Raw genomic sequence first — 27,650 nt, forward strand, 5'->3', positions numbered from 1 at the left:
CATAAGCTATCCTGTTCAACTTAAATTAAGTTTGCTTTCCAGTGATTTAATCAGAGAACCTCAAACATAAAACACAAACTTTATTTGAAATGTTTTCCTTCTGGAGGGAAAACATCTACCTTGAATGCACGTGGACAGATTCATTGGCTATGTGCCCAGCAAATGGCCTAATTTTCAAGTTAATGGAACTACTTGATGGTAGGGCATATTTACATTAGCTACCCCTAGAAATAAATGGCATGGAAAAATCCCAAAGGGATGAATTTTAAAATAAGTCTGAAAAAATGCTAAGGACATATTGCAAAACTGGAACATATACAAAAAGGCAATATGACATTGACTCAGATGTCCCACCATCCATGGAGATTTCCTCAGACATTCTATACAGTCAAATGCAACATACAGCAAGATCTAATCCCAAGCAGATGGAAAATAGTGTTGGCCCTCATTATAATGCACCATGATATCTTAGTGAATCTGTGAAGCATTTTTATGAAATGATGTGCCAGCGGATGACACTCAGCACTAAAACAATGCAGACCTGGCCACAAGGAGCAGACCCAGATTTTTATGACAAAGCGACTGTTCCAGTCCAACAAAACAGGGACTGGAAAACATACCCATTAATAGGGTATGTTAAAAACCACCAGGCCTACTTCATAGGTGGGTTCAATTAATCTTGCTCCATCTCTAGAAATGCAGCACAATCATGGCAAAAAACATTAAAATTATGCTCTTGCTTTCCAAGTCTCTCAGATGGTTAGCAATCTCCCGGTTTTATCATTTGAACAACCTTAGAGTCCAGAGTGGAAAGAGCCCAAGAAGCAATTACCACAAAGACAAAAACTGGCTACTAATCTGGAGAACTAGGAAAAGCCCTTCTCAGACAGATGAAAAATTAAGCCAAGACACGACAGTATTTTTTAATTCTCCCCTCAACTTAGATTGATCTTGGACTTTAATTAGTAATTGGGTTAGATCAAATGGTGGCACTGACTTGAGAGAGGACCAGCATTAGGATAATGGACTGTGACAGAGAGTGGGAGCAGTAAGAGATAATAGAAATTAAAAGCTATAAAACTAAAAGGATAGGGAAAAGGAAGTGTTAAGAATTTGGAGTATTGGAAAGTTCCATCTTGGCAGCAGGATTAAAACTCAGCATTAACCTAGAAACTAATCCGGAAAAGAGTTATCTAACACTGCTTTGACTTACAAATTATATCATAATTCATCTCATTGAAATCTTTGTATCTGCTAAAAAACACAGGGGCTGAAGTAATTTGTTTAGCCCAAGGCACTTAACCAAGGAATATCCAATAATATTCAGCGATCAGATGTCACATAACAAATTAACTTAATTTCCAGTACATTGCCCAAGGTGGTCACCTCTTCCTGTAAAACTGGGATTTGTCACAGCAAACAGACTGGATTTATCTGGAATTTACTTACTTCATGTCCTGAAATTGCATAATTCAGATCCTGTACGTTTATTCATTCTTGCATAAAGGTAAAACACAGAGGGGCAGGATTAATCAAACTATTCTACAAACACCCAGCACAAGCACGATCAACCAAATGATGTTCTTTTGTGACATATCATTTTGATTGTCATATTTGGACACTTGTCCCGCCTGAACTCAGGATTAATTTATTTTTAAAGTGGCCAAATCATATCCCATTTTCACAATACTCTCAATGTATCAATTTAGATAAGGTTCTGCCCAGACTCACTTTCCATAAAGGTCAAAGGAATTGACCCCTGAAGCCTGCTCCATTATTCAATAGGATCATTGCTGATCCAACATTCCTCACACTGACTTCCCTGTACTTTCTCCATAAGCTTTAATGCTCCTACAGATCAAGAATTTTTCACCCTTAAAATATTCCCTATATACACTATACATCAATTCATGATAATGGAGCTGATTTTTAAAAAACATCCAGTGGACACTGACATTAGACATCTTGAAATGATTTCATTCTCTTCAACAGTGGGAGACAGCAATCAAAAGGAAGTCAGTACAGTGCTAGCAGTCCTGATTGGCCAATCATAGACATGGAGAGGCCACACCTTGGACTTCTATGTCTACATGGAACGTTAGCAGAACGTGCAGAAACCAGGCAAGAGGAGAACACTATGGGTAGAGAAGAGCTAAGAATGATCAATTGCAATCTGCAAATGTATATACATTTTGTTTCCTGCTTTGAGAAGCAAACAGATTGAAATTCAAAGGGAAACAACAATATGTTAGCTTATGTTATACATAAAATAATGTTGTCTGATAGGGTTTTAAGGATCTAAGTCATGACAATCAGGTCACATGATACAAAATTGACCTCTATCCCTCGCACATATTTTGTAACAATCTTCCAGAGATTGCCTGGATTGAGGGACAGGACTAACTGAAGGTGAGCAATAGCATGGTACACTGAGAGGAGCAGTTCTGCCAAAATGTGTTTACAGGAACAACTAATCATTGCACAGGAACCAGTTGTGATGCAGCAACTGTAAAATATTTCAACATGCTTTCACTTCCTTCAAATAGAGCCCTCTTTACCACACTCTTTAATGCAGCAAGGGGACAGTCAATGTCAAGGATTGTTCTGCTTGTTAGATTTTCAGTTTTCAAACCATGGCTAAGTATCAGGCAGAGTCTAAGACTATATCCTCAACTGAACTGATTTCTGCATGGTCCTAATGCCCATCTGATGTAAAGTCTGTGGCCAAGCATATGACTATAATTAGCCCCTGTGGCTAATGGGGAACATACTTGGAGTACTGAATGCAGCTGTGGTCACTCAACTATAGAAAGATTATTATTAAACTAGAAAGAATGCAAAAATGATTTACTAAGATGCTACCCAGACGAGAAGGTTGGGTTGTAAAAGGAGGTTGGGACCATTTTTTTTCCCTTGGAGTACAGGAAAGTGAGGGATAATCTTATATAGGTCTATAAAATTATGACAGACATAGATAAGGTAGATAGCCAATAGCTTTTCCCCTTGGTAGGAGAGAGGACGACTCGGGGGGGGCTGGGGGTGGTGGTGGTCATAGGTATTAGGTGAGAGGGGACAGATACAAAGCAGGCCCAGAGGAGCAGTCTTTTCACACAGAGGGTGGTGAGGGTAAGGAATGGGCTGCCAGAGGTAATGGTGGAAGCAAGTACAACTTTTTTATTTTAAAAACATTTAGACAGGTACATGGATGGGATAAGTATGGAGAGGTATGGACTATATGCAGGCAGAAGGGACTAAATTAATTATGAAAACTGGGTGGCATGGGCACGTTGGGCCAAAGGGACTGTTTCCACGCTATAGACCTCTATGTCTCAGAATAGAACATCATAAATCAGCTTGTTAATTTACAATGGCCTCAATCACTGGAGTTCTTAAAAAGCAACCTTTAGGAAGATAGAATTAATATAATGGAAACGTGTGAACTTAGTCACCAGAGAACAAAGGCTGTTGTGGTTACAGCTACGTTTTCTGTTAAGGGACTAAGCCAGAGCTTCACAAACATTTTCCCCACTGTACCTCCATTTTAAAGCTTTTCCTAATTTATTCCTGGGTTGTGTCATCACTGGCTAGGCCAGCATTTATTGCCATTCCCTAAATCAGAGGATAGTTAAGAATAAACCATATTACTGTGTCTGAAGTCACATGTAGGCCAGACCAGGTTAGGACAGCAGATTTCCTATGAAAACACAAAAACGGCATCAGTGATACAAATGTCTTTATAAAAAAGAAAAATTGCCAGTGATTATACAATGATGGTTAGATCTTTATTGTTTTTTTAAATAAATTTAATCTGCCAAGGTGGGATTTGAACCCATGCCCCCAGAAAAAACACCACACACCTATTCATGCTTTTTTATTGGACCTCAGAGCACAAATTAAAAAAAAAGAGAAGTGACCCAAACTGTGGTCACGTTACACAGGTTAAAAGAAGCACTACCCTAAACTCTGGAAGTTCCTTCTCAAATATCTCCACTTCTCATTTTATTAAAAGTTGTTTGACCCACCTTTAGGTCATCAAATTTAAAACGTACTTGATGTAACTTTGCTTTATCACCAAAAAGGGGTCAGAGGGGGTTAATAGGATGGTGTGAGGGAACCTGTTTTAGTTTGTCCACTGCAAGTAGCAGTCATGTGACCAAGGCAGCACAAACTTCATGGAGGATCAGGGTTGACCAGTGGGACAAGATATGTATATTTGCATGAGAAGTGTTTACGGAGTCTGAATGCTGTCAGTCTTTAAAATACACACTTATCACATATCTCATGGCAAACAAAAAATGGATTTTTGCCATCTCTAGAAGCTGTCTATTTCGTGGGTATGATTCTAGAAGCAGCAGCTCTCAAATCATTTTAGTGATCACTTTTCACTTGTGATTCCAGGCAATAAGCACCAGTAGGATTTATAAGAAAGAGCACCATGACACATGCATTTCCCAAAGCTCCAAATACAAGCTGGAAGTGTTCCAGGAGAAAGTGAGGACTGCAGATGCTGAAGATCAGAGTCGAGAGTGGAGTAGGAGATAGGTCAGAGTGGGGAGTGATGTGAAGGTCCAGAGGATGGTGCCGAGTTGGAGACTTGGCTCTGGCATAACGTGGAGGGAGGGGAAATGAGGAAGCTGTTGAAATGCACATTTATCCCGTGCGGTTGCAGGATCCCAAGGTGCAATGAGGCGTTCCTCCTCCAGGCGTCAGGTGGTAATGGTTTGGCAATGGAGGTGGCCCAGGACCTGGACGTCCTTGATGGAGTGGGAGGGGGAGTTGAAGTGTTCAGCCAGCCACAGGGCGATGGGATTGGTGGGTGCAGGTGTCCCAGAGATGTTCTCTGAAACAATCCGCAAGAAGGCTTCCTGTCTCCCCAATGTAGAGGAGACCACACCGAGTGCAACGGATGCAGTAAATGACATTGGTAGATGAACAGGTAAACTTTTGATGGATGTGGAAGGATCCATTGGGGCCTTGGATAGAGGTGAGGGGAGTGGTGTGGGCACAGGTTTTACACTTCCTGCATTGGCAGGGAGTGGTGCCAAGAGTTGGGTGTGGGCCTGACGAGGGAGTCGTGGAGGGAATGGTCTTTTCAGAACGCCGATGAGGTGGGGAGGGAAATATCTCTCTGGTGGTGGGGCCCATTTGCAGGTGGAGGAAGTGGTGGAGGATGATGCATGGTATGCAGAGGTTGGCGGGGTGGAAGGCAAAGACCAGGGTAGTTCTGTCCTTGTTGCATTGGGAGGGGTGGGGTTCAAGGGCGGTGGTGCTTGAAGCCAGCGTCAACCAACTGGGAAGAGAAGTTACGATCATGGAAGGAGGCAGCCATCTGGAATGGTCACCTGTTCCTCTGCTACATCAATGACTGTATTAGCACCGCCTCATGCTCCCACAAGGAGGATGAACAGTTCATCAACTTTACCAACACCTTCCTCCCTGACCTCAAATTCACCTGGACCATCTCGGAAACCTCCCTCCCCTCCCTGGACCTCTCCATCATCATCTCTGGCAACTGACTAACCACAAACATATCACAAGCCCACTGACTCCCACAACTACTTAGACTACACCTCCACCCACCCTACCTCCTGTAGGAAATGCCATCCCTTATTCCCAATTTCTCTGGCTCCACCGTATCTGTTCCCAGGATGACCAATTCCACCTCAAAAGTCAGCTAATTAGTACTCTCGTATCCTGGTGGCTAGCTCCCTACCTGTCTGTCCAATGTAAATGTTTGTTGCAGTTCTTGCCACTCCACCCACTCAACCTAGGAATTCCTCAAAGACACCAAGGTAGAATATGACAAGTTTCCTTCAATGTGACGGCTCTACTCATACCAATAAACATCACCCTGACCATAGAAACACTGGCCTCAGTTTGAGACAAACCAGGGATACAAACACCTGACACCACCAACTCCAATCAGCACGAACAGCATCCTCAAACTATTAGACCTGTGCCTCACAACCCACTTCCATACAAATCAATGGAACACCTATGGGATCACCAATATCAGGACTATTAGCAGAAGCAGTTATGCAGAGGTTAGAACGAACAACCCTTCCCATAATCCAGCCCAAGCTTTGAGTCCACTATGTGGATGACACCTTTGTCATCACAAAACGCAATAAATTTGAAGAAACCCACAAAACAACAACATCCTTACCAGTATAAAGTTCACCAAAACAGGGAGAGAATAATAGACTCCCCTTCCTAGACCTCACAGTAGAACGAAAAACCAATGGACAGCTGCAGACCAGCATTTACAGGAAAGCCACACACACACACTGACTAGATACTCAACTACAGGAGCAACCATCCCAACACCCACAAACAGAGCTGCATCAGGATGTTATTTAAATGGGGCACAATACACTGCAGCGCCCAGGAACTACGAGAAGCGAGGGGAAAACTCCTATACAACTTATTCAGGAACAAGTACCCATTAAGCGCAGTCTGCCAATTCCTACATAGACCTAAACATACAACGACGACATGCCCAAAGACTCTCGCCACCCTGCCATACAAAGACATTTCAGAGATGACGACCAGTCTACTCCAGCCCCTAGACATCATGGTTAGCCCACAAACCTACCACCACACAAACAGCTCCTGATGACTTTAAAAGGACCCCCTTACCAACAACCAGCAGAATGAACGTCATGTATAAAAAAATACCCCGCAAGGACTGCAATAAACATTACATTGGACAGACAGCAGGAAACTAGCCACCAGGATACACGAGCACCAAATAGTCACCAAAAGACATGACCAACTAGCACTAGTACCCACACAAACGAAGAGGGACACCAGTTCAACTGGGACAATACATCCATCCTAGGACAGGCTAAACAAAGGCACGCACGGGAATTCCTAGAGGCCTAGCATTCAAACCGGAACTCCATTAACAAACAGGTTTGGACCCCATTTACAAACCTCAGAAACAGAACAGAAAATGATATCACCTACCACAACAAGCCGAGACAGAAATAGCAAGCAAGACAGAACACCAACACTTCAGAGGCTCACTGATAATATTACCTAGCATGGTGACAAAATATCAGAGAACAAATCTACTAGCTCAGAAAGCAAAACTTTACAACCTGACAATCATTGTTTTTATTTTTCCCAAAACAATATTAGACATGTTTGAGAAACAGGAATTCTCGCTGCCTCTAAAACATGCCAAGTCAGCAGTCTTCATGCAAAATCTCAGCAAAAGGATTTCTGTTACTTCATGCTGGAGATCAGAGTGACAGAATACCATACAAACATGATGCAGCATCATTAACATGCAGTCCTTTGTCTTTGAAACAAAATAGAAACCTGGCAATTTTTTTTTGTTTTGAAGTAGTGGTGGGATTTGGGCCTAATTACAACAATCCAGACCCAGCTGCTGCTTCCAATCTCTAGTGAGTTAGCTGATATCAGCTACAATGAGCAGCAGGGACACTCTAATTTGACTATTTCTAACATCAATGGGTACAAATCAACCAGATATCCAGTTAGATGTTGCACAAAGTTTCTTTGTACTATTCTATCAAATACTCCTGTCAGACCAGGCAAAGTAGAGGCTAAATTGCGAGCCTGATTCAGCTGCTAACACATGCGAATGAACAAAACTATCATACATTTGTGCATGAAATTCTGAACTTGAGTGATTCAGTTGAAAATGTTGACCTTTGACAATATTTATTTTTAAAATATGATAATCCTATCACACTATTTGAAGAATAGCAGGAAGATTTCCTGCATTTTCGTCAGATTGTTCTCTCACTAAACCAACACCACCCCTCAGAGCAGTGTAAATTGTTGCTTTGTGTGCAAACTGAAGGGAAGGAAAAAAGTCCCTTTACAAGTCATCACTCCAATCTTTCCAATTTTCCAAATGTTCATTGTAGCCAGTCAATCCAGCATAGGCCCAGCATTGAAGAAAGATCTTACAATCTGGAATGCACTGCTTGAAAAAGGGTGATGAACACACTTGCAATGCCAGCTTTCAAAAGGCAAGTGAAGACATACTTGAGAAAGGAGATATTTGTAGGAGATGGGGAAAGCAAGCGGAGATTGTGACTATTTGGGCAGCTTGGCATTTATCAATACATAATTCCATGAAGTTTTAGAGCTTTAAAAACGATTAGAGGTTTTTGCAAACTAAACTGATTGTTATAAATAGACATCATTCAGAGCAAGAGCAAAAGCAGGGTATTTGAAGCATCTGGACTGACAGCACCAGCAACCTTCTCCAGCAAGACTGGAGCTCCTGCTTAGACCCAATTCAGACCAATAATGGTGTATTGTGCAGACTAGTCATGTAAATTTAGACAGATGCTTCAAAAAGGGACAAGGAGTTTGTTGGGAGGTCTAGGGGATTATGAATTATAGCCACTTACTTTCATTATTGATCCCCTAACCACCTGTTGTTTTGGGCATGCACACAAATTTGCCTCAGCTTCTGGGATTTCTCACCTGGAAGCTGCCCATTTTCCACAAGCTAGAGAAACAAACACAAACAGTTATTCCCTGCACTTATCCCTACAACAGCTGGCGAGGAACAAAACAGAAAACAAGAGCACTAAGACTCAAGTTGCAATTGAAGATGCAAGAGAAGTCACCCAGAAAAAAAATGTCTGAGCTATTTGCAACAGAAAACTTAGTACAAAATAAATTCTTTTCTCCATTAGAACTTTTTCCCCCTGGAGAATGCTGCCCTGAATGTCTCTTGTCCTTCCAAACCCAAATTTCCTAACTATGTTCTTTGTCCTTCTTACTGCTGTCAGTGTTCTGATCTCAAAGCCAGGTTCTCCAACTCTACCCTAACCAAAACATTAACTCGTTCAAAAATGTTTCTTCTTTCTCCAGTTCAAGACTATTACATTGCTTAAATCACTTTCACTGTTCAGCCTTATTCCCGAACCCTTCATCTAATGTATCTTAATAAAACTTACTGATTTAAAATTGAAGCCATACATTAGCAAATAACGTATATGGGAACCACCCAAGTCATGGCTCCCTTTGTAGCAGGGTTAAAATAATAAAAAACTAAAAGATCCCTGGCTTCATTCCCAGTCCACAGAGAGTTGGTTTATATTGGTCTAGATGGTGTCAAGATTCTTAACCATTGATGATTTCATTCCCTGAGCTGGGGGTGCAGGCAAGAGTCAGCCAGAGTTCAGATTTCATGTTGACATTTAGTGCCTCTTTCTAGAAAATGTGCAAATGTAGGCTTGGGTCACAAAAAGGTTTGTATTTTTCAGTGATGACTCAGATGAATAGTTGAGTTCATTGTACTGCTCAAATAAAGTCTTTTGTACATTTAGATCAGAGTCATACATATGTGGACACGAGTTACAGACTGGAATCTAATTGAGAAGTTTGGAGTTTTTATTTAACAGATACAGAGTGAAACCATGATTCCAGTTGATCTAAGAGAAAACCAAGCAAGCCAGTCCACAGCCCTAGAAAAATCACAGCAAGCTATTCCTCAAGATATTCTCCTCAGCTCAACACTTTGTTTTGGGCTAACAGACTAGGACTCAAAACAAAATGTTTAAACTTAGTGACAGATATTAACACCAGATCCTGCCAGACAGACAATGGCCACCTTCCACAAGATGGAAAGGCCTAACCACCTCAGGCTGACCTCCTTCATCCCTCACCCATCAACATCCAGGGGAAACCATTGATCAGAGACTTAACTGGAAGATCCATTTCACAAATGCTACAACATCAAGAGAGAGGCTGTGACAATGAGGGTCACCTCCTGATCCCAAAGTCTTTCCACTATTTAGAATATGCAAATCAAGAATGCGACAAAATGTCAATGGCTATTCAGCATGCAAGGAACTTTTTACTGAGAAAATAACCCACTTATTTGAAGTGTGCCATTGGTCTTAATATCCACCCCTCTGCCAGCATACAATGGTTGCCTTATACAGTATATATCCACAGAAACCCCAGTGTTTATTCCTATGCTCAAACTTAAATGGATTCCAGTACTGTTCAGCGCCCCTGGAGATATTACCTTCAAATCTTCTTGAAGTTCAAGTTGTTTCTTATCCAAGAACTTTCCTATTACACTGAAAATATGCCCACTGCAATATGGTCACTTCAAAATATTGGCTTCAGAATTTGTTAGCAAGGCTATATAGTGGTGAATAAAGAGTAAAAAGGAAGAGGAGAGAATGAATAAGTTTGCAAAAACTAAAGTATTTATTGAATTAAAATCCCATCCTTTGTGAACAATGTGACAGATGTGATTTAACAATATTTATGCTTTTTATAAAAGACAATGCCTTGTTACTGTTAAGTCTTTCATCTATAGATTGCCTGGAGTAAATTCCTCACCTGAAAACTGGCCTAAGGCTAAAATTTCTAATCCATTCATTTCCAACCATTATCTCAAAGTCCAAACAGATTCACTCAGTCCTCCTTAATATTTACAGAACTGGAAATGTTTTCTTCTCATCAAAGCTTAATTCTGAAGAACATATAACACACAGGAAAAATTTCTTTGTTTTTGTACAGTCCCAGGGTTTGGCAAGAGGTGGTCAGGAGTTGAGGAAAGAAAACAGGATCAGTTTCCACAAAGTTCTTCTGACAAAATATTTTGTGGCCAGAAAAGCAAAGATTTCCTGTGAAGAGAGAAAGCAGTCCCATTGGAAGCTACACCAACACTGAGGTCTATTAACTGCGTCTGGAAAACAGCTATGGTTTAATCCTGCTGGTTGCAACAACACTTTTTCAGCCTAACATTCAAAACTATTCTTCCTTCTGATGATCAGTTCTTGCTTGTTCTGCAAAATCTTTGCCAGGCATGATGCTGCTTTACTGTTAGTCACTATACTCCTTTGGACAAGAGGGGAACAGATGGTTATTGAAGGGATTACAGCTGTGAAAATCCTGTGGTGCTCATAAATTATCCAAGTCTCCAGTTAGAGCTGGACAATAAATAGATAGATAAAATAAAATAAATAAATAGATAGATAAAAGGAACTTTTGTTGTCTGCCCATATTCTGTTTTTACTGAAGTCAGGAGACAGATTTCATGGGTGAGTCAGAGAATTCAGTATAGTATAACTAAAATGGGTGTTTGTCCACTGGTAGAGTGGAGTGTTTTGGTCTACAATGGAATTTTCATGCGATACATGCTCAGCGAAAACAGCAAATGGAAGCTATTATTTACATATTTCATTTTTAAACCTCACTTTAAAAGTCAAGAATACATTGTACAATGATGTGCAAGATGTGACAACTGAAGTTCTTATCTCGAGGCCCTGAAATATCAGCCTTTGTAGTGAACTTGGGGCAGGATACATTTTCCTTTTTTAATTAATCAACAAAACACAGGAGGTAAGCAAATTATAATTAAAAGTTTTATTTTCTTTCTATACTCAAGTTCATTTAATAAACTCAAATTATTAAGACAGCCAGCTTCTAGATTTCTCAATTTGAAATGTTTTATAAATTTAAAATCCCAAAACCTTCAACATGCATATAATTAAAAATCACACAACATCAGGTTATAGTCCAACAGATTTAATTGGAAGCACTCTAGCTTTCGGAGCGATGCTCCTTCATCACCTGATGAAGGAGCATCTCTCCGAAAGCTAGTGTGCTTCCAATTAAACCTGTTGGACTATTTTTAACTTTGTACACCCCAGTCCAACACCGGCATCTCCGAATCATGCATATAATTAGTATTGTCTTACTTTCTCAATTTGAAAAGAAACTAGAAAGAAAAACTAAACAATGTTTTTGAAATAGATTTTACTGGAAAGCAGTGAAAATTAATGTATGCAGGGTTTCTCTATTGCAATGGTCATGTATTTTTTATTTTGTGCTTCATGGTTGTAGACAAAATTAGAAAGTATTGTTAAAGAAGTGTTTTAAGGAATTGCAGCATATTTTGAAAAGTAACCTGACACTTATGGCAGGCACTGGATTTGTACAGCTATTTGAACAAGCAGCAATTGAAGAGGACTCAACTGTGACCATTGCAGCCGCGATGGGAAGATGTTAATTGACCTATGGACTAGTGATCACTTATTGATACAATGTTCTTTTGCCTGCCAACAGCTATGTAATTGCTTTCAGGTAACTAAATGGCTTGGGACTGGGAACTTGTCACCTGCCAGCTCAGAAATGGAGTTGGTTCTCTGTCGTCAAAGCTTACCTTAAACCTGAAGAAAACCAATTTCTTTCCTCCTGCAGTTGCTGCAAGTTATGACTTCTAGTTAATAAATCATAATTTTACAAGTTGAACAAATCAACATGTCTCAAAAAAAAAAAAAATCAGTGAAAGCATTCAGAAAAGGAAAGCCAGGAAGAAACTTTCAGACCAGCGTGACAGAATTTGTGGACAACAACGATTGAACTCTTTCCAGTTTCCCCTCAATTCCATCCATCTTTTTTCCTGTCTGTACATCTGACCTGTATGAGGAGTTTAAAAAGGGAATAAAGAGGTGCATTCCAACAGTTTAACTGTTTACTTGTAGCTACAATCTAATTACTTTTAATAAACGGTAATTCTTGTTCAGTACAGAAACCTGGGCCATGCTTCCTATCAAACTGGGTCTAAAAAAAAATCAGAAATTGAAGCACTTAATGTAACGACTGTGTTGAGTTTGCACGTTCTCCCAGTGTCTGTGGGGGTTTCCTCCGGGTGCTCCAGTTTCCTCCCACAGTCCAAAAATGTGCAGGTTAGGTGAATTGGCCATGATAAATTGCCCATAATGTGAGGTGAAGGGGTAAATGTAGGAGAATGGGTCTGGGTGGGTTGCGCTTCGGTGGGTCGCGCTTCGGTGGGTCGGTGCGGACTTATTGGGCCGAAGGGCCTGTTTCCACACTAACTAATCTAACCTAATGTACTTATTTTGAAAGTTTTTACTTCTGTGGCAAATTCAGGAACAACAGGTCTTGATTTCTTGCACATAGCCACACTGACTCATGACACTAATCTGTCACAACTGAAGTGCATGAGCCATGGAAATGCTGGCAAAACAGCATCGGCATAGACAAGACCCCTCCCCCCACAGGAATCCCACCCTACCCTTAATGCTGCAGTCGCTGAAGAGTGTACATTATACAAATGCTCAAACAGATTAATAGTATTCCTTCTCTCGGCAAATGTATAAATCCTATGATTTTGAAAGAAAGAGACTCAAAAAGTAGAACCTTCAATGAAGACATTTTAAAAACGACAAATTTAAATCCATTGCAATAACATTTCAATATTTTAATTATTTGATGTTTAAAATATTTGACATTTGAAATCAGCAATTTAAGATAATTTAAATGATGCAAAAAAGTCACTTTATGTTTCTCAAACTGTTTAATTGCTAATAGCTGATAAAATTACAGTTATACAGTTATACAAAGTTCAAAATTATGACAAAGTATGGCTTCTGAAGTTAAAATTTTGTGTAAATCAAAGTTAGACTACATTTTATCTTCAGTTTTTACCCAGCTTCCTCAAACACCATCCCTCACTCTAAAAGGTTCTGCTGAGCTGCAGTTAACTAACTCTGGTACTTCAACCAGACTTTGTCAGCTTTCACATCTGTAAATGATCAGGGGTCAAACATTGACATCTGCCTGATCAGAAACAGACCCCAACTGAAGTCAGCAGCTTTTGCAGACAGCGTAAGTTGGACAACAATGCTAAGAGATCTTACTGAGCAACACTGTTTCCACCCAGTGGTCCACCATTCACCACCTCTCCTCTACAACCAATTACATTCCAACTGCACACCAGGCTGTGTTCTCCCAGTTCCTGAGGCTATACAACTGTGCCAGTAAAAGCAGGAGATTGAACAAAGTTGCACAAATTCTATTGTAATTACACACACAAAAAGGAAATTACATTTGTATAGCATCTTAAAGTGGCTGGTAGGCCAATTAAAATTTCAAATCATAGTAACTGATGTAGAAAACATGGAAGCTAACTTGCACACAAAACACCCACAAGCAACAGAGGTAGGACAAAACACTTTGGGGAAGACATTCAGCTCCAGTTTTTGAACTGAAATTGAGGCTGCTACAAAAAGGGATTTTTAAAAAAATAAGTTCAGCTACTAGCACTACCAGAAAAACAACAGCTTTTCAGCTGGATTTCCATGGGTCTGGCTGTGTCTCTGTGGGTTTGTTTCAAAAACAGTTTGTCTGCACTGCAGAGCACAAACTGGAGTTTGGCAGTAACAACTACAGTTAGTGTGGTTAAAGTGTGTAGGTGGTGAACAGGCCGACTTGGGACAAATTGCCCAAATTCAGTCCCAGTGCTCAAGTAGCAAATAACTCACTCATGCAAAATCGACAGCAAAGTCACAGACAAAGACTTGCACTCCCAAATATCCTCCCATCCGGGACTAAACATTGCCAAATAACATCTAAAATTCCTAAACTCCACTAAACAGTCAAAAACCCTGTGCCAATAAACTCCTAAATATCCCCAATTCACTAAAAATTAAAATTCCCTCACATGAAATCTAACTCTCACTCTCCATCCACTAACACTGAATTACCTCAGGTATTATCTATTCTCCAATTATGTTCAAACTTTGCCCATGGCTATTGCAAGAGAGTTCCCACCACCGTACCCGCCTCCCCCCACCCCCCCAAAACCCCAGTGAATCTAGACAAACAGATCAGGATTTTCAGATCCCATTTAGTTTGGAACCAGATCAAGCCTGAAAAATGAGGCAGCCAAGCAATTAGGCTCATTAATAGCCATGTTAAATGGTAACTTTAGGAGGCTGACTCAATAGCATGCACCAAAAGACCACACTGTAGAGACGACCCAATTCTACCACATCTGTGGTTTTCTTGATGTAGCCTACATCGTAGCCGCAAGAAAACTGCCTTATTGTAACAGTCTCAGTTCATAGAATCCCTACACAGTGAGGAAAAAGACCCTTTGGCCCAAGAAGTCCACACCGACCCTCTGAAGAGTAACTCACCCATTCCCCTATATTTACCTCCGACTAATGCATCTAACCTACACATCCACGAACACTATGGGCGACTTAGCATAGCCAATTCACCAAACCTGCACATCTTTGATTATGGGAGGAAACCAGACCACCTGGAGGAAACCCACACAGACACAGGGAGAATGTCCATACTGCATACACAAAGTTGTCACAGTCTGGAATCGAACCTGGGTCCCTGGCCCTGTGAGGCAGCAGAGCTAACAACTGAGCGAGGTACTCCTCTGAAGCGGAGATGGTTCCCGGTTGATTATTCAGCTTTCATAGCCCGTCCATTGCCCTTATTTGGACTGGTCTCCTTGCCAATTGAGGGGTCACCTCAAATTCCCAGTGGGTAACTACTTACTCCCTATACAACCACATGGGGGAAAACAACTCCCCTAGCCCCACTCCAAAAGCAATTCAGCCTGACACTGAGGGCTAGAAGAATGACAAAGCTATGTTGCCCAGTGAATATTTCACTGGGCCATTAGGTGGTGAATGGCCCGTCCCCCCAAAAAAGCACTGTAGCTCAACTATAAGCTTTACCCTATTTAACTCTAGCCAACAGCACAGGCTGCTCAGATTCAGACACACAAGCCCACATAACTCGACACTATAACCAAACAATGTGTTTACTCAGTAAATTAATCAGGACTGCAGTGAAAGTGAGCTTAACTTGTTGACAGACATATCACTGTGTATTATTCTCAATGTGCACACAATTCACTCCCTCATCTTCTGATAATCAGCCAAAGCATATATAAAAAAATAAGAAAAAGCCATCCACACGACAGTCACTGACCGGAGTGCAGAGCTGTATTAATGCAGCATCAGCTCACTGTTATTCCAAGAGCCAGTCGATTCCCCTGCAATTCCTCCAGTGACGTGTTTGTTGAACTTGGCTCTCACTAAAAAGAGTGAGCACTTGCACAGCCTGCTCCTCATTTCAAAGTTACTGAGAGATCTGTGATTTTGAACTGTTTGAGTGGATTCATCTGTGCAGACTGGCAGAATGGAACCACACTTCCTCTTCCAAATCCCCAAACCACATGCAAAAATAACATTGGGCGCAGAGTCAGGAATTTGTCTTTGAAATTGCAAACCCTTCAAAAATAAAGGAAGAGAAAAAAACCTTGCATTTCCAAAGTCACATCTTTCAGATAGATGTCAACCTCGCTTATAAAAATGGGTGTTCGTGCACCATTACTGCAATCATGGATGCTCACAGTTAGGCCACCTTCAACTTTATCTTGAATCCAGATAATCTCTGCACTTTTAAGCGCACCACCTCATGTTCAGTCCTACCAGAACTAGGACCTTACTCAGTACCAGTCATGTGCAGGCTGAGAGGCAGTGAGCTCCAAAACTTTTCATCGCTGATGACTCAGTTTAGAACGTGATTTTATCTTGACCCAGCATCAGCACACACTGCAACCAGTTAAGAGTCATTTCATAGCGAATTATTACCATAAACTGGACAGTCTGTTGGTTAAATAACTATTTCCCAAAGAAAGTTTTGGGTCTTGAATTCAATAAAATTTGGTCTTTTGCAGGTTATCATGACACAGGAAAGCTGAAAGACTGCAATTTTAAAAAGTTAATCTTTTGCTTGGTCTTTACAATAACTCCAGTGATTAACTTTTAATACCCTCTATGGTCTAACAACCATCAACCATTAGCTTCATACAGCCACATCCCAGTCGTGTCTGTATTAAAAAAAATCAGGAGCGAGACATGAATAATCCTCCCTCTCCTTAGATCAATCCTTAGCATTGTCACAAGCCTTTTACGTACTATAAAAATATTTACATGGAAAGATTTACAATTCTCCAATTTTCCCCTCAGTTTAATAACTTTTCACTAATTTCAATAAGTTTAAGGATGTTCTGAATTGCCAAATACTCAAAACATTAGGGGTTAGAAGCTCAAATTAAAAAAAAAGTGCATTATGTACTAAAGTTAATCATTATTTGATACTTGGGCCAGTACAATGACTGTACATAGATGCTATCAGCACAAGTGTCCAAAGTTGTTTAGTACATTTCCAAAGAAATGTACTAAAGTTGATTAGATACTGTGGCATTGTAGCCCACGTCAAACAATCAACATTTGGAGCCAAGGAATTGTACATTCAAAGTGGGACCAGATGGACCTTTTGTCCTTAGGATTGTATCAGAAGGACAAAGAGGAGAATAATCACCTTCAACCTCCCACAGCATACTAACTAAGCAACCTATGGTCTGTGCTACAAGGACAAAGGCAATATTATCGTACTAAAAATGCTGCAATTCAGAAAATTAAACCTTTGGGAAATAGGGTGCCTTAATAATGTTTAGAACAGACAATTGAGGGAGATAGATTGTGTGTTTGACATATTTTTCTCCCTTGGTTTCCACTTAAAAGATTCTTACTATGATGGGGCATAATGCCAGAGGTCATTCTTCATCCGAGAGTCTGGACAGCTCTTCCCTTCTTGGAGGATCACAGTCAAGGTCCAATTTGCACTGTCTTGCCATTCACTTCATTACACTGTACAATGCAGACCAATATATAATGATCAGAAGTAGGAACAATAACTGACACTTCATTCTGGAAAGGCATTGGTTAACTTGCACATCAATAATTGTCCCAGCATGCCAAAGAATCAAGCCCTATTCCAGAGAATTGAGCACGTCAGGTACTGAGGGATTATTGTTTCAATGGTACAGTATGCTAGAGTGCAATCTGTTGTCTGAGGTTAAAAAATTCCAGGGCAATACTTGAACAAGGGTAGAGCAGTTTTCCTGATGTTTTGGCTAATATTTAACCTCAACGAACATCTTTACAAACAACGTGTCTGTCTCTGGTGTGAGAAAGAACCTTTATGGCCATATTCAAAGACACCTTTCTATATGTGAAAACCAGTCGAGATATCCCAGGCAAGTGAAAAGGACTATTTTAGAGCAATATTTTTCCTTTACATGGTGGGATATAGAATTAAGTCCAATCTGTAAAGCATTCCCAAATCAAAGTACTGACTGGTCTGAGGTTTTGTTTAATAACCCCAGGAACATACCTCAGTCTTAACCCCACAAAAAGGGTCATCCCATTTTGTCCACTTCACATACCAATTATCCCATTCTCTCTAACTCAAACTGATGGTTTATTGTGGTCTGGGTTCAAATCAGTTAAGTCACACCATGGTCAACTGTTGGACCCAAAGCTTTACAAAGAAAAAAAAAGTTAAATGAAATTAGAGTTCTGGTGAATGGTTTTGACTAGGTTTCTCCCCACAGATAATGCCTTAAAGACAGCGTGTTTTCCGATTTTGTGTTTTGAGATTTCCAGCACTGGTGTATTTTGCTTTAGTTCAAGATTACTGACATGAATTGATACTACATCAGCATCTCAACAAGCTCAGAAATACAACCATTCATCAAGATCATAAAGGCACTTACATTTCATATGTCATGTATTTCTAAAATGGTTTAGTTGCAAGCACCTGCTCATTGTGTTAATTATCATAGGTAAAACCTAACTGATATCACCTGATAAACAAGTTTATGGACTTCAAAGTCATTGGATAGAAGTTAGGAGTAGGAGTTTTCATTGATTTTCCCCTCTTAGTTCAGAGGCTTAGAAATCAGTTTATGATACCCTTAGTTTGAATAAGCACATATCATGGAACACTCAAGCCGGTGTCTTTCTACTCTCAGTCACTCTTTACCGAAAGTCATCGGGGAGGCCCAGCTATGCCCTTAAAAGACTTTGTGCCCAGATGAGCACCTTTTTGGGTATGCAAGACTTAAACAACCATCATCTGTACCAACAAACAAAGGGATTTAACACAATCTTGCTTGGGATTTGAATTGCCACCAAGTACATGACACCAAAAACATTTCAACACAATCTGAAATTCAGTACAGAATTACTCGCAAAAGTTGAGGTTTACCAAATTATTCTTCAGGAGTATGGTATCCCTTTAAGAATGTGTATGGTTAAAAAACATTGCAAAGTTTCTCAATATTACATCAAACCACAGTTATGTTAATCTCACAGGGTGGAAAAAAATTCTAAAGAACACCACCCAGCAAGAGAACAATCTAGACTCAGTAAGTCAGTACAGGAGCAATCTAGCATCTCAATTAGGGAATGACCATCCATTGCAATATAAAAATCAGAAAGCTGCAATTTAACCTGAAGTCTGAAGAAGCAATCTCAGCCAGATCAGCAGCAGGGTAACTATAAAGGTCTCAGCAACCCTGGCTAGATAAAGGAAAAACTGTTTCGCCTTCCTTTCCCTGATCACAATGATGACCCACTCTGCGAAGTGCAAACATGTGACTAGATGAAGACAATGTTGGCTCAGTTGTGATGCTTCCACAACAGAATAATCCAAATGTCACTGTCGAGACTCAATCATCAAGAATGGCTCCTATCCCATGGTACCTGAAGTTCTGTTGACCATGAATTACTGAGAGAAAACTGGGGGAAAGGTTAAAGTACATACATATGAACAGTATCACTTTTCACATAAAAAGTGCAAAGGCTTTACAAGCTTTGAACAGTACAGTAAAGATCACTCCTTGATTTAAACAAGGGATAAAGCAAAGAAAACAACTGCCAATGTCAGGAACAAACCACAAAGTTATTCTGTTGATGCACAAGTATCCTTCTCGTTCCCTAGTCTTTTACTTGCCTTTCTAGCTTCAAATTGCTAAGACTGTATATCTATTTTGAAATAAGCTGGAGTGGCTTAATGCCCCTTTTTCATCCCTGACTTTTCTAAAGTTCCTGCGTTTACAATTACATCTTTGTGAGGTTCTATGTATTTCAAATACAAGGATGGATAAAGAGCTCCTCCTCAGAAGTCACAAATCAACATTTAATTTACACCTTTCACCAAATTGTAGTGTCTGAAACACATCAATAAACAGCAGTTTAAAATCATTGCCTGGTTGTAACTCTGGCAAAAAAAAAATCAGAATTTAATATAGCAATACCACTACAAAATGTAGCCCAGTTTCCCATCCCACACATTTCCAGCTCACTATCTCCACTAGCCTCAAGCCTCCCCAGTACATTTCCTGTCAGAGACACCACTAGGTTTGCAATAGAACTGGTGACGACAGGAGCTTCCCTACTGCTAACACAGGAAAGAAGCTGTAACTCAACAGGATTCAGACTTACCGTTTCCACATAGTAGTGGGGGCTTCCCCTCACCCCACCACAGCACACCACACCTAGCTGTCCACTGCGACAGTTTGCAGCTGTTGCTCCATTACACACAGGCCCACGAGGGGCCAGGATGCCAGCTTCTGGCACCGAAACAGCAGGGGAGCGGGGGAAAGATTTCCCCCATCCACCGTCCTCCACGGGCCAACAGCCCCAACTCTGCCTCTCTCCACTTCACTGCATTCGACAGCACCGAGCACGCACAGAACAGCTCAGCAGCCCAGACAGAATATCACATGATCAAATGCAGCTCGCTCACTCAGGGTTTTTTTTGAATAAGGGAAACATGTGACCTTCCCTCCGGAATCTTATGACAAATAGACAGACAAGCAGCTCCAGCTGACAGAGAGCAACAGAATAAAGGTCTGACTGAAAAAACAGCTTTAACTTTCACCCAAAATGCCTGGGAGAGAGGCTTCCCTTTCCAAGCAAAACTGACACCCACATCCGGCCACCTGAATAATAGAAAGAGCTGCTGAGTCAATGGCTCCAGACTCCTCTCTCGCACACACTCCATCAGCAATTTCCAACTTGTGAAACAATTTGCGTCTCAGAAGCTCGGCAGCTGCTCAACTCACAGCTAGAGAAGTGAACTGAAATACAAGTAATCCAGCCTGTTATTTAAAAAGTTGTTTCAGACAGAGCAATTTTTTGCCTCCTTTTCAAAGGTACCCACTTCACCTTAGTGGATGTAATTATATGGGGCACCGGTCAGCGTCCATCACTTTCTTCACGTGGTCAGATTTCTACATCCATTCGTGGCTGCATCCTGACCCCTCAATATTCACCATCCTGACCCCTCAATATTCACCTTCCTTCAGAGTATCTTGCCTGATTTTCCTAACTCAGGGACTAACTGTGGATCCAGCTAACTCAACCTAGAATAGCACTCAATTTCCAGGCATCTGGAACTCCGTATTGTATACATGAAGACTGGTAGCTGGTGAAAGTGAGTTGTTTGCTGTATATTCTTACAAAGCTTCGAACATAGCTAATTAAAATTGTGCACGAGGTCACAAAGTGTAGAATTATTATTAATGCCAGGGCATAACTGACATGAACAAACCTATGGAATTATAAAATCCCTACAGTGCAGAAACAGGATATTTGTGCCATCAAGTCCACACTGACCCTCTGAACAGTATCTCAGCCAGGAGAAAATGTGAGGTCTGCAGATGCTGGAAATCAGTCGAGAGTATATTGCTGAAAAAGCACAGCAGGTCAGACAGCATCCGAGGAGCAGGAGAATCGACGTTTCAGGCCAGAGTCTGATTCCTGATGAAGGGGTCTAGCCTGAAACATCTATTCTCCTGCTCCACAGTATCCCACCCAGGCCCACCCCTCTACCCTATCCCATCGTGAAATCAACCTAACTTACACATTCCTGGACACTATGGGCAATTTAGCATATCCAATCCACCTAACCTGCACATCTTTGGTCTGTGGGAGGAAACCCACACAGACACAGGGAGAATATGCAAACTCCACACAGTCCCCCACAGCTGGAATTGAACTCTGGTATCTGATGCTGTGAGGAAGTACAGCTAACCACTGAGCCAATGTGCCACCCCAAATATTGTTTTATGTATGAACTGCTACTACCAAGCTACTATCACAGGGAGTGTCCACCTCCCTTATTCTTCTTGGGTTTAGAGACCCTGTCAGGACAGTTGGAACATATGTGATAGCATTTACACATCACACACCTACCTCACACATAGCAATATAATAATCAGAGCTGATACCAGCATAAAATACTGCCAATGGGTTTTAATAAGCACCAGTAAACAAAAAACAAAATCTCTTCCAGGTAATGTTTCAGCCATGACTCTGTTGATAGATTTCTTAGCACTGAGTCAGGAAGTCAAGGATTCAAGTCCCACTCCAGAGTTGTAATCTCAATAAACTCCCAAGCCAAACTGCCCAGCATCAAGGCAGCAATTACACAAGTTCAGTTTGATTGAGCAGGATACTTCAATTCTATGCCTGATACCAGACATCCAAAACAATTGCTTTACTCAATACAGAGTCACTGAAGGAGCCTCCAGGAAGGACAGCAGGAATGCTTTAAGGATATCATCAAATTTTCTCTGAAAACATCTCCACCAACTCATGACATTCCCTAGCCTGTGACTAACTAAAATGAAGAAAACCCATATGAAGAGCTGTATCAAGAACACACAAACCTCCCAACAACTCATCTGCCTGACCCTTCAAATGCCATCTCCCCAGGCATGTGACTGAGTCTGCAGACCATACAATAAACTAATCAACCAGCTGAACTCAATGAATCAGAATTCAAACAAGTTCATCCTTGATCCAAAGGGACTGCCAAAAAGCAAGAAACTGTTGCTAATCTATTGGCTGCCTTGTTTCCTACAATACAACACTGACTATACTTCAAAAGTACATCATTGGCTGTAAATTGCTTTGCAAAGTCCTAAGGTTTTAAAAGACACTTTCTACCACCATGCAAAGGTTTTAAACACTTTTTAAAATAACTTCTAGCATTAATAGGAAGGGTTTGGAGTGATATGGACCAAGTGCTGGCAAATGGAACTAGGTTAGAATATCTGGTCAGCATGGACCGAAGGGTCTGTTTCCGTGCTGTATATCTCTATGACTCTATATTACCCACAAACAATATCAAGAGGGGTCTAATTTGCTTCAATTCTATCCTCTTTTTGTCATCTAACTTTACCTTACATGAATCTAATACTTGCAGCTGCATTGACCAGTCAGAAATTTAATTTCCAATGTTAATCACAATATAAAATTCTTCAATACATTTGACAAACTGTCCTGTGACCAGTTTTACTTTACCAGTCCCTAATTCCAGTCAATTATCTAACCTTATCCACACTGATCCACCTTGTGACCTTTGTGGAAAATATCTCATTTACAGAAAAAAGGTGCCATCCAATGCAGGATCCAATTTAATGACATAAATTAGAAAAAAGGACTGAACATAGAACAGATCCTTTGAGCATTCCCAGAAACTTGGATATACAAAATTAAGATTACCATGATCTTCCAGCAAAGTAATTCAATATCTTTCGCAATTCAATTGTCCTGCATTCTGTACGGTCTGGATAGAAGGACATAGTAAAACTACCAGCTCACAGGCCTTCTCCATTAGCGCAAATCACCAACCTGATTCTCAAGTGTGCAAACTGGTTGTTGTCTTTGGACAGGATAAGGCCTGCCCATAAAAGCTCAGCCTCTGGCACTCTCCATTTCTACAAATTACAATCTGTGAGTGAAATTTGATGCACACATACAGAGAAGAAGGCAATTCCCTTAATCCTGGACCTTGACAGTATGTTGCGATTAATTTGATCAAATCCAAAAAGCAAAAACAAACTGGATCGCTGTGAAGTGAGTGTCAGTAACTCCTCCCAGACAGCACTGTCTTACTCACCACACCTCCGATGAGTCTAATCCAGTTTCGTCACATTGTCAGGCTTAATAAATACTCCCATATTACTGATGGTATCACTATTGATATTACTTCAATTACTTTGCAGTGTTGCATTTGTCATAATTCTTTACAATAAAGGCTTTGAGACTTCATTTGCTCATTGAATCATTTGGTGTGGTGCTGAACCACACAGACCAACAAGTATCAAATTCAGTTGTTGGTGTTCAGTTTGCTGATCTTAGCAGTCAAAGTATTACACTTAGCTTCAGAGCCTTAGGCTGACAATAAGAGTTGGATAGGATTCCTGCTTCTCCAATCGTTTCTGCAAGAAAGTGAATCTCTAAGGGCACCCCAAGCCCAGGTTCCCCAAAATTGAATTAATTGTAGCACATGGTATTCAGATTCACACAACCCACTTTTGGAAACTCCTAGGAGACAATGTCTTCTGAAGTGGATGGGAGAAAATTAATCAGGTGAAGTGAGGTTTTTGGGAGACTGGTTACTGCAATCAGGAGCAAAGGCTGAACAACTCAAAAAAAAAGCGGAGTAAACCTATAGATAGTTTACAAATAATGTATATTTCTGAAATTTAAAAGAATGTAAATGCATCATAGTCAGGTTCAATTTTCAAAGGTCATGCATACTTTTCAAAGGGGTATGTGCATCCTGGTCAGCAGAGGATCCCAAACTGACTGCTTTCCTTACTTGCCCAGGTGTTTAAAGTCAATTGTGGAACCACTGCCATTGCAATGAACAAAATCAGCACGGATGATGAAGTGACTTTTTATTCTGTGGAGCAGTTCATTTACTAAACCATCAAGAGCTCTCCTTTCAGTTGTTCACCATAAGAGAGACACCCATTCCGGGTAAAGGTGTTAAGAGAGCCTGACACAAATGTGATAAAGAATTTCATTAAAAATACTTTGAACAAACTTAATCACCGCATACAGACTTGCAACATCACCCAGACAGTTGCCAGAAGTCACTGAGTGCAATGATAGAATTCTAGATCATGATAACCAAGATAATTATTGTAAGTTACAGTATAAAGCTGGACTATCCGATAATGTACCGCACCTAAAACTGATGCAAATTTAATCCCTCTCCTACTGTAATGCAGGAATAACATAGAGAGTGGGTTTTAACCAGTACAAAGCTTTGTACTCACAGAGTAATAGTGCCTCAAAATAAATATTGAAGGGCTATTGTGAGAACAAAATAAGACAAAGTAAATGAGCTATGGTGAAAGATTGGACAAACCTAAATGATACAAGATTAAAGAAAAGAGAGGAACTATCTCTATCTCTAAAGCGAGGAACTATCACTATATCACTTCATGAGTTGGAGATGCCGGTGTTGGACTGGGGTGTAATAATTTCAGTTACATCACACTGTAAACTTTTGCTATAAATTCTGTGTCTTACAATTGTGTCCTCCACAACCACCTGATGAAGGAGCAGTGCTCCGAAAGCTAGTGCTTCCAATTAAACTTGTTGGACTATAACCTGGTGTTGTGTGATTTTTAACTTTATATCACTTCAAAGTGATTAAAATCAAAATGTGTACATTTAGATTAGGAAGAACAGTTTAAAATAGACAGTTTAAATGTAAATATCCTGGTATTTCCAACATAACAGCACATCACCACATAGACTGAAGCAGTTCAACAATTCAGTTCAACGCTGTTTTCAAGGGCATTTAGGCATGCACTTTAAATGCAGGTCTGATAGTGAATAAATGAACAAATAAAAACTTTAAACAGCAAAATACTGCAGATGCTGGAGACCTTATCTAAAAACATAAAGTCCTCAAGAAGTACACTATGTAAGACAACATCTGTGGAGGGAGGAATGAAGTTAATGTGTCAAGTCAATGTGACTTGTAAAGGCCCTCACTACTTTTGTTTTTCTTATTTCTTTTGGTTTGCAACTGTGAGATGTGCTTAAGAGTTGAACTTGGAATAACAGCTTGTTCTAAAAATGAGAACAAAGACAGATGTTGGCTGTTGGCAACTGGCCTTAATCAACTTAATTACTGTTTTAAGGACACTTAGAGAAATCAGTACTGAGCTGTTTCAGTGCTCAGGCCTGGCAGCTGGTTGGATCTTGAAGAAGGGAGAACCGGCACTAACAAAGCAACCACCGAAATCTTTTTTCTGATTAAATTTCTGATGAAAGATCATCAGCCTGAAGTATTATTTCTCGCTCCACAGATCCTGCCAATTGACTGGCTGTATTTCTAACATCTTCCAAGTCTAGTCAAAATTCCCAACATCTTCAGTACATTCACATTCATGATTGATGCAAAGATTAAAAGTATGCAGTGCTAAATGATCTTATAAAGATGAAAGTAAGGTCAGTTTGTTATCATTGAGGCTGGTTTGCTTGAAAGTTCTTTTCAGGAGGAAAAAGGATTGAGACCATGAAGCCAAATTTCCGTATTTATGATGGCTTCTGTAGTCAAATAGCTTAAGGCTTCTCCCGTGAGTAAGCAGAGCTGAACAGGTTCTGAAAGAAAATTAAGGAATCTTTACTTCACGTTGAGGATAGTGTGCTTTGTGGCCTTTGGTGGGGTCGTGCAGTAGTCTAGAGCTGAAAATGTGTTGCTGGAAAAGCACAGCAGGTCAGGCAGCATCCAAGGAACAGGAGAATTGACATTTCGGGCATGAGCCCTTCTTCAGGAAAGAAGAAGGGCTGAAGAAGGGCTCATGCCCGAAACGTCGCTTCTCCTGTTCCTTGGATGCTGCCTGACCTGCTGTGCTTTTCCAGCAACACATTTTCAGCTCTGATCTACAGCATCTGCAGTCCTCACTTTCTCCTAGTGCAGTAGTCTAGTTTGCCTTCTTCCATCTCTCTGTTGAGAATCTGCTTAGATGGTCTCTTCTTGGAATTCTGAAGAAGTGGTCTCTCACAGCCTGTCTTATCACAATCAAAGCAAGAAGGCTACCACATTAACAATGATGAGTCATTGTATGACAAAGGTAAGTCAATAATGATGAAATTCCTTATGGTGTCCTTCCAGTGTCCTGCTTTCCCAGGAGCTTTGAAATCTCACACCTCCAGGAGGACCAATTGGGTTGTCCAGAGTTAATCAAATTCTAAATGTGTTCCTTTGTGATTGATGCTGAGATAATATATCAGTCTGACTGTTTCATTGGCTGTATCAACAAAGGCAGTAATGTGACTTCAGGATCCACATTACAGGTTTCTGTGTAAATTATTACAGATTAACCTAGTTTACAAGTTATGTATTAAAGTTACACAGTCATGATACTTGCCAGAGTGCTGATGACAATAATTGCTGTACTACTAACATTGCCCCTCATTGGAATTGAGATAACTCAACACTGACTAGGAATCAAATCTAGATCCATTTGATCAACACAGTTCAATATCAAATCAGTGATTCCCTCTAATTAAATGACCATTGGTGAACAGAAACAGCAGTGAAAGCGCAGGAATTAAAAAAACTCAAATACTGATAACTTAAGTTGTGTTCATAGCATTTAGAATGTGGCAATTATCAGATTACATTTCTCCTTCAAAGTTAATCTTTCATGATCTTATATTTACTTAGACCTTACACTTCATAGTAATAGTCAGAACACAAAGGACTCTGAATAAGGTTTCTATTTGCAAGGGAACAGATTAGGATATCTGAAAAGAACTTGCAGTCCACTGTATATGATGTTTATATTGGTTGCAGGCCAAAGCTCAGTGAATGATAGAGAGCTAACTCATTTGTTTGAATAAGGACAATTCAGCATTGGCCAAGGTGAACTTGGGGCAGTTTGTCTATTGTGAACAGCAACTGCTCAACTTCAGTGGAAGTAAATATATACTCCCATAATTTATATATATATATATACTTTTTTGTATCTTTTCCACTCATCCAGTGATAGAGTTCAGAAGCCAGGGAACTGGTTCCAAACCTCTTCCATCCTTTGCAAGACCACAAAACTACATTGCTGCTACCCTACTGTTCAAATTACACCACAAGCTACTCAGGGTATATTTCCCCGAATAATCAAATAAGTGAACATTGCA

At 40.4% G+C, this 27,650-nt stretch overlaps 1 protein-coding gene across 8 annotated transcripts in view; it reads right to left on the bottom strand.

Moving 5' to 3' along the window:
* LOC122548009 (guanine nucleotide exchange factor for Rab-3A-like) overlaps window positions 1–23,575 on the bottom strand; it is a 42,549-nt gene extending 18,974 nt beyond the window's left edge. The window contains exons 1-2 of one of the 8 annotated variants that reach the window (XM_043686571.1): window positions 20,139–20,347; window positions 8,394–8,494 (exon numbers count right to left, since the gene is read on the bottom strand). Coding sequence is in view for 4 of the 8 variants with exons in the window: in XM_043686563.1 (XP_043542498.1) it covers window positions 21,894–22,009 (116 nt within the window). In the remaining 4 variants the exon portion in view is untranslated. Of the gene's footprint in view, window positions 1–3,645; window positions 3,671–8,393; window positions 8,495–20,138; window positions 20,348–21,893; window positions 22,317–22,369; window positions 22,429–23,207; window positions 23,303–23,336 lie in introns of those variants that run through there. The other 7 variants (XM_043686563.1, XM_043686564.1, XM_043686567.1 and 4 more) reach the window with 7 other exon arrangements.
* Between the last annotated feature and the right edge of the window lie 4,075 nt (window positions 23,576–27,650).

The sequence above is a fragment of the Chiloscyllium plagiosum genome, unplaced genomic scaffold (assembly GCF_004010195.1).
Source record: "Chiloscyllium plagiosum isolate BGI_BamShark_2017 unplaced genomic scaffold, ASM401019v2 scaf_6019, whole genome shotgun sequence".
Lineage (NCBI taxonomy): Eukaryota > Metazoa > Chordata > Chondrichthyes > Orectolobiformes > Hemiscylliidae > Chiloscyllium > Chiloscyllium plagiosum.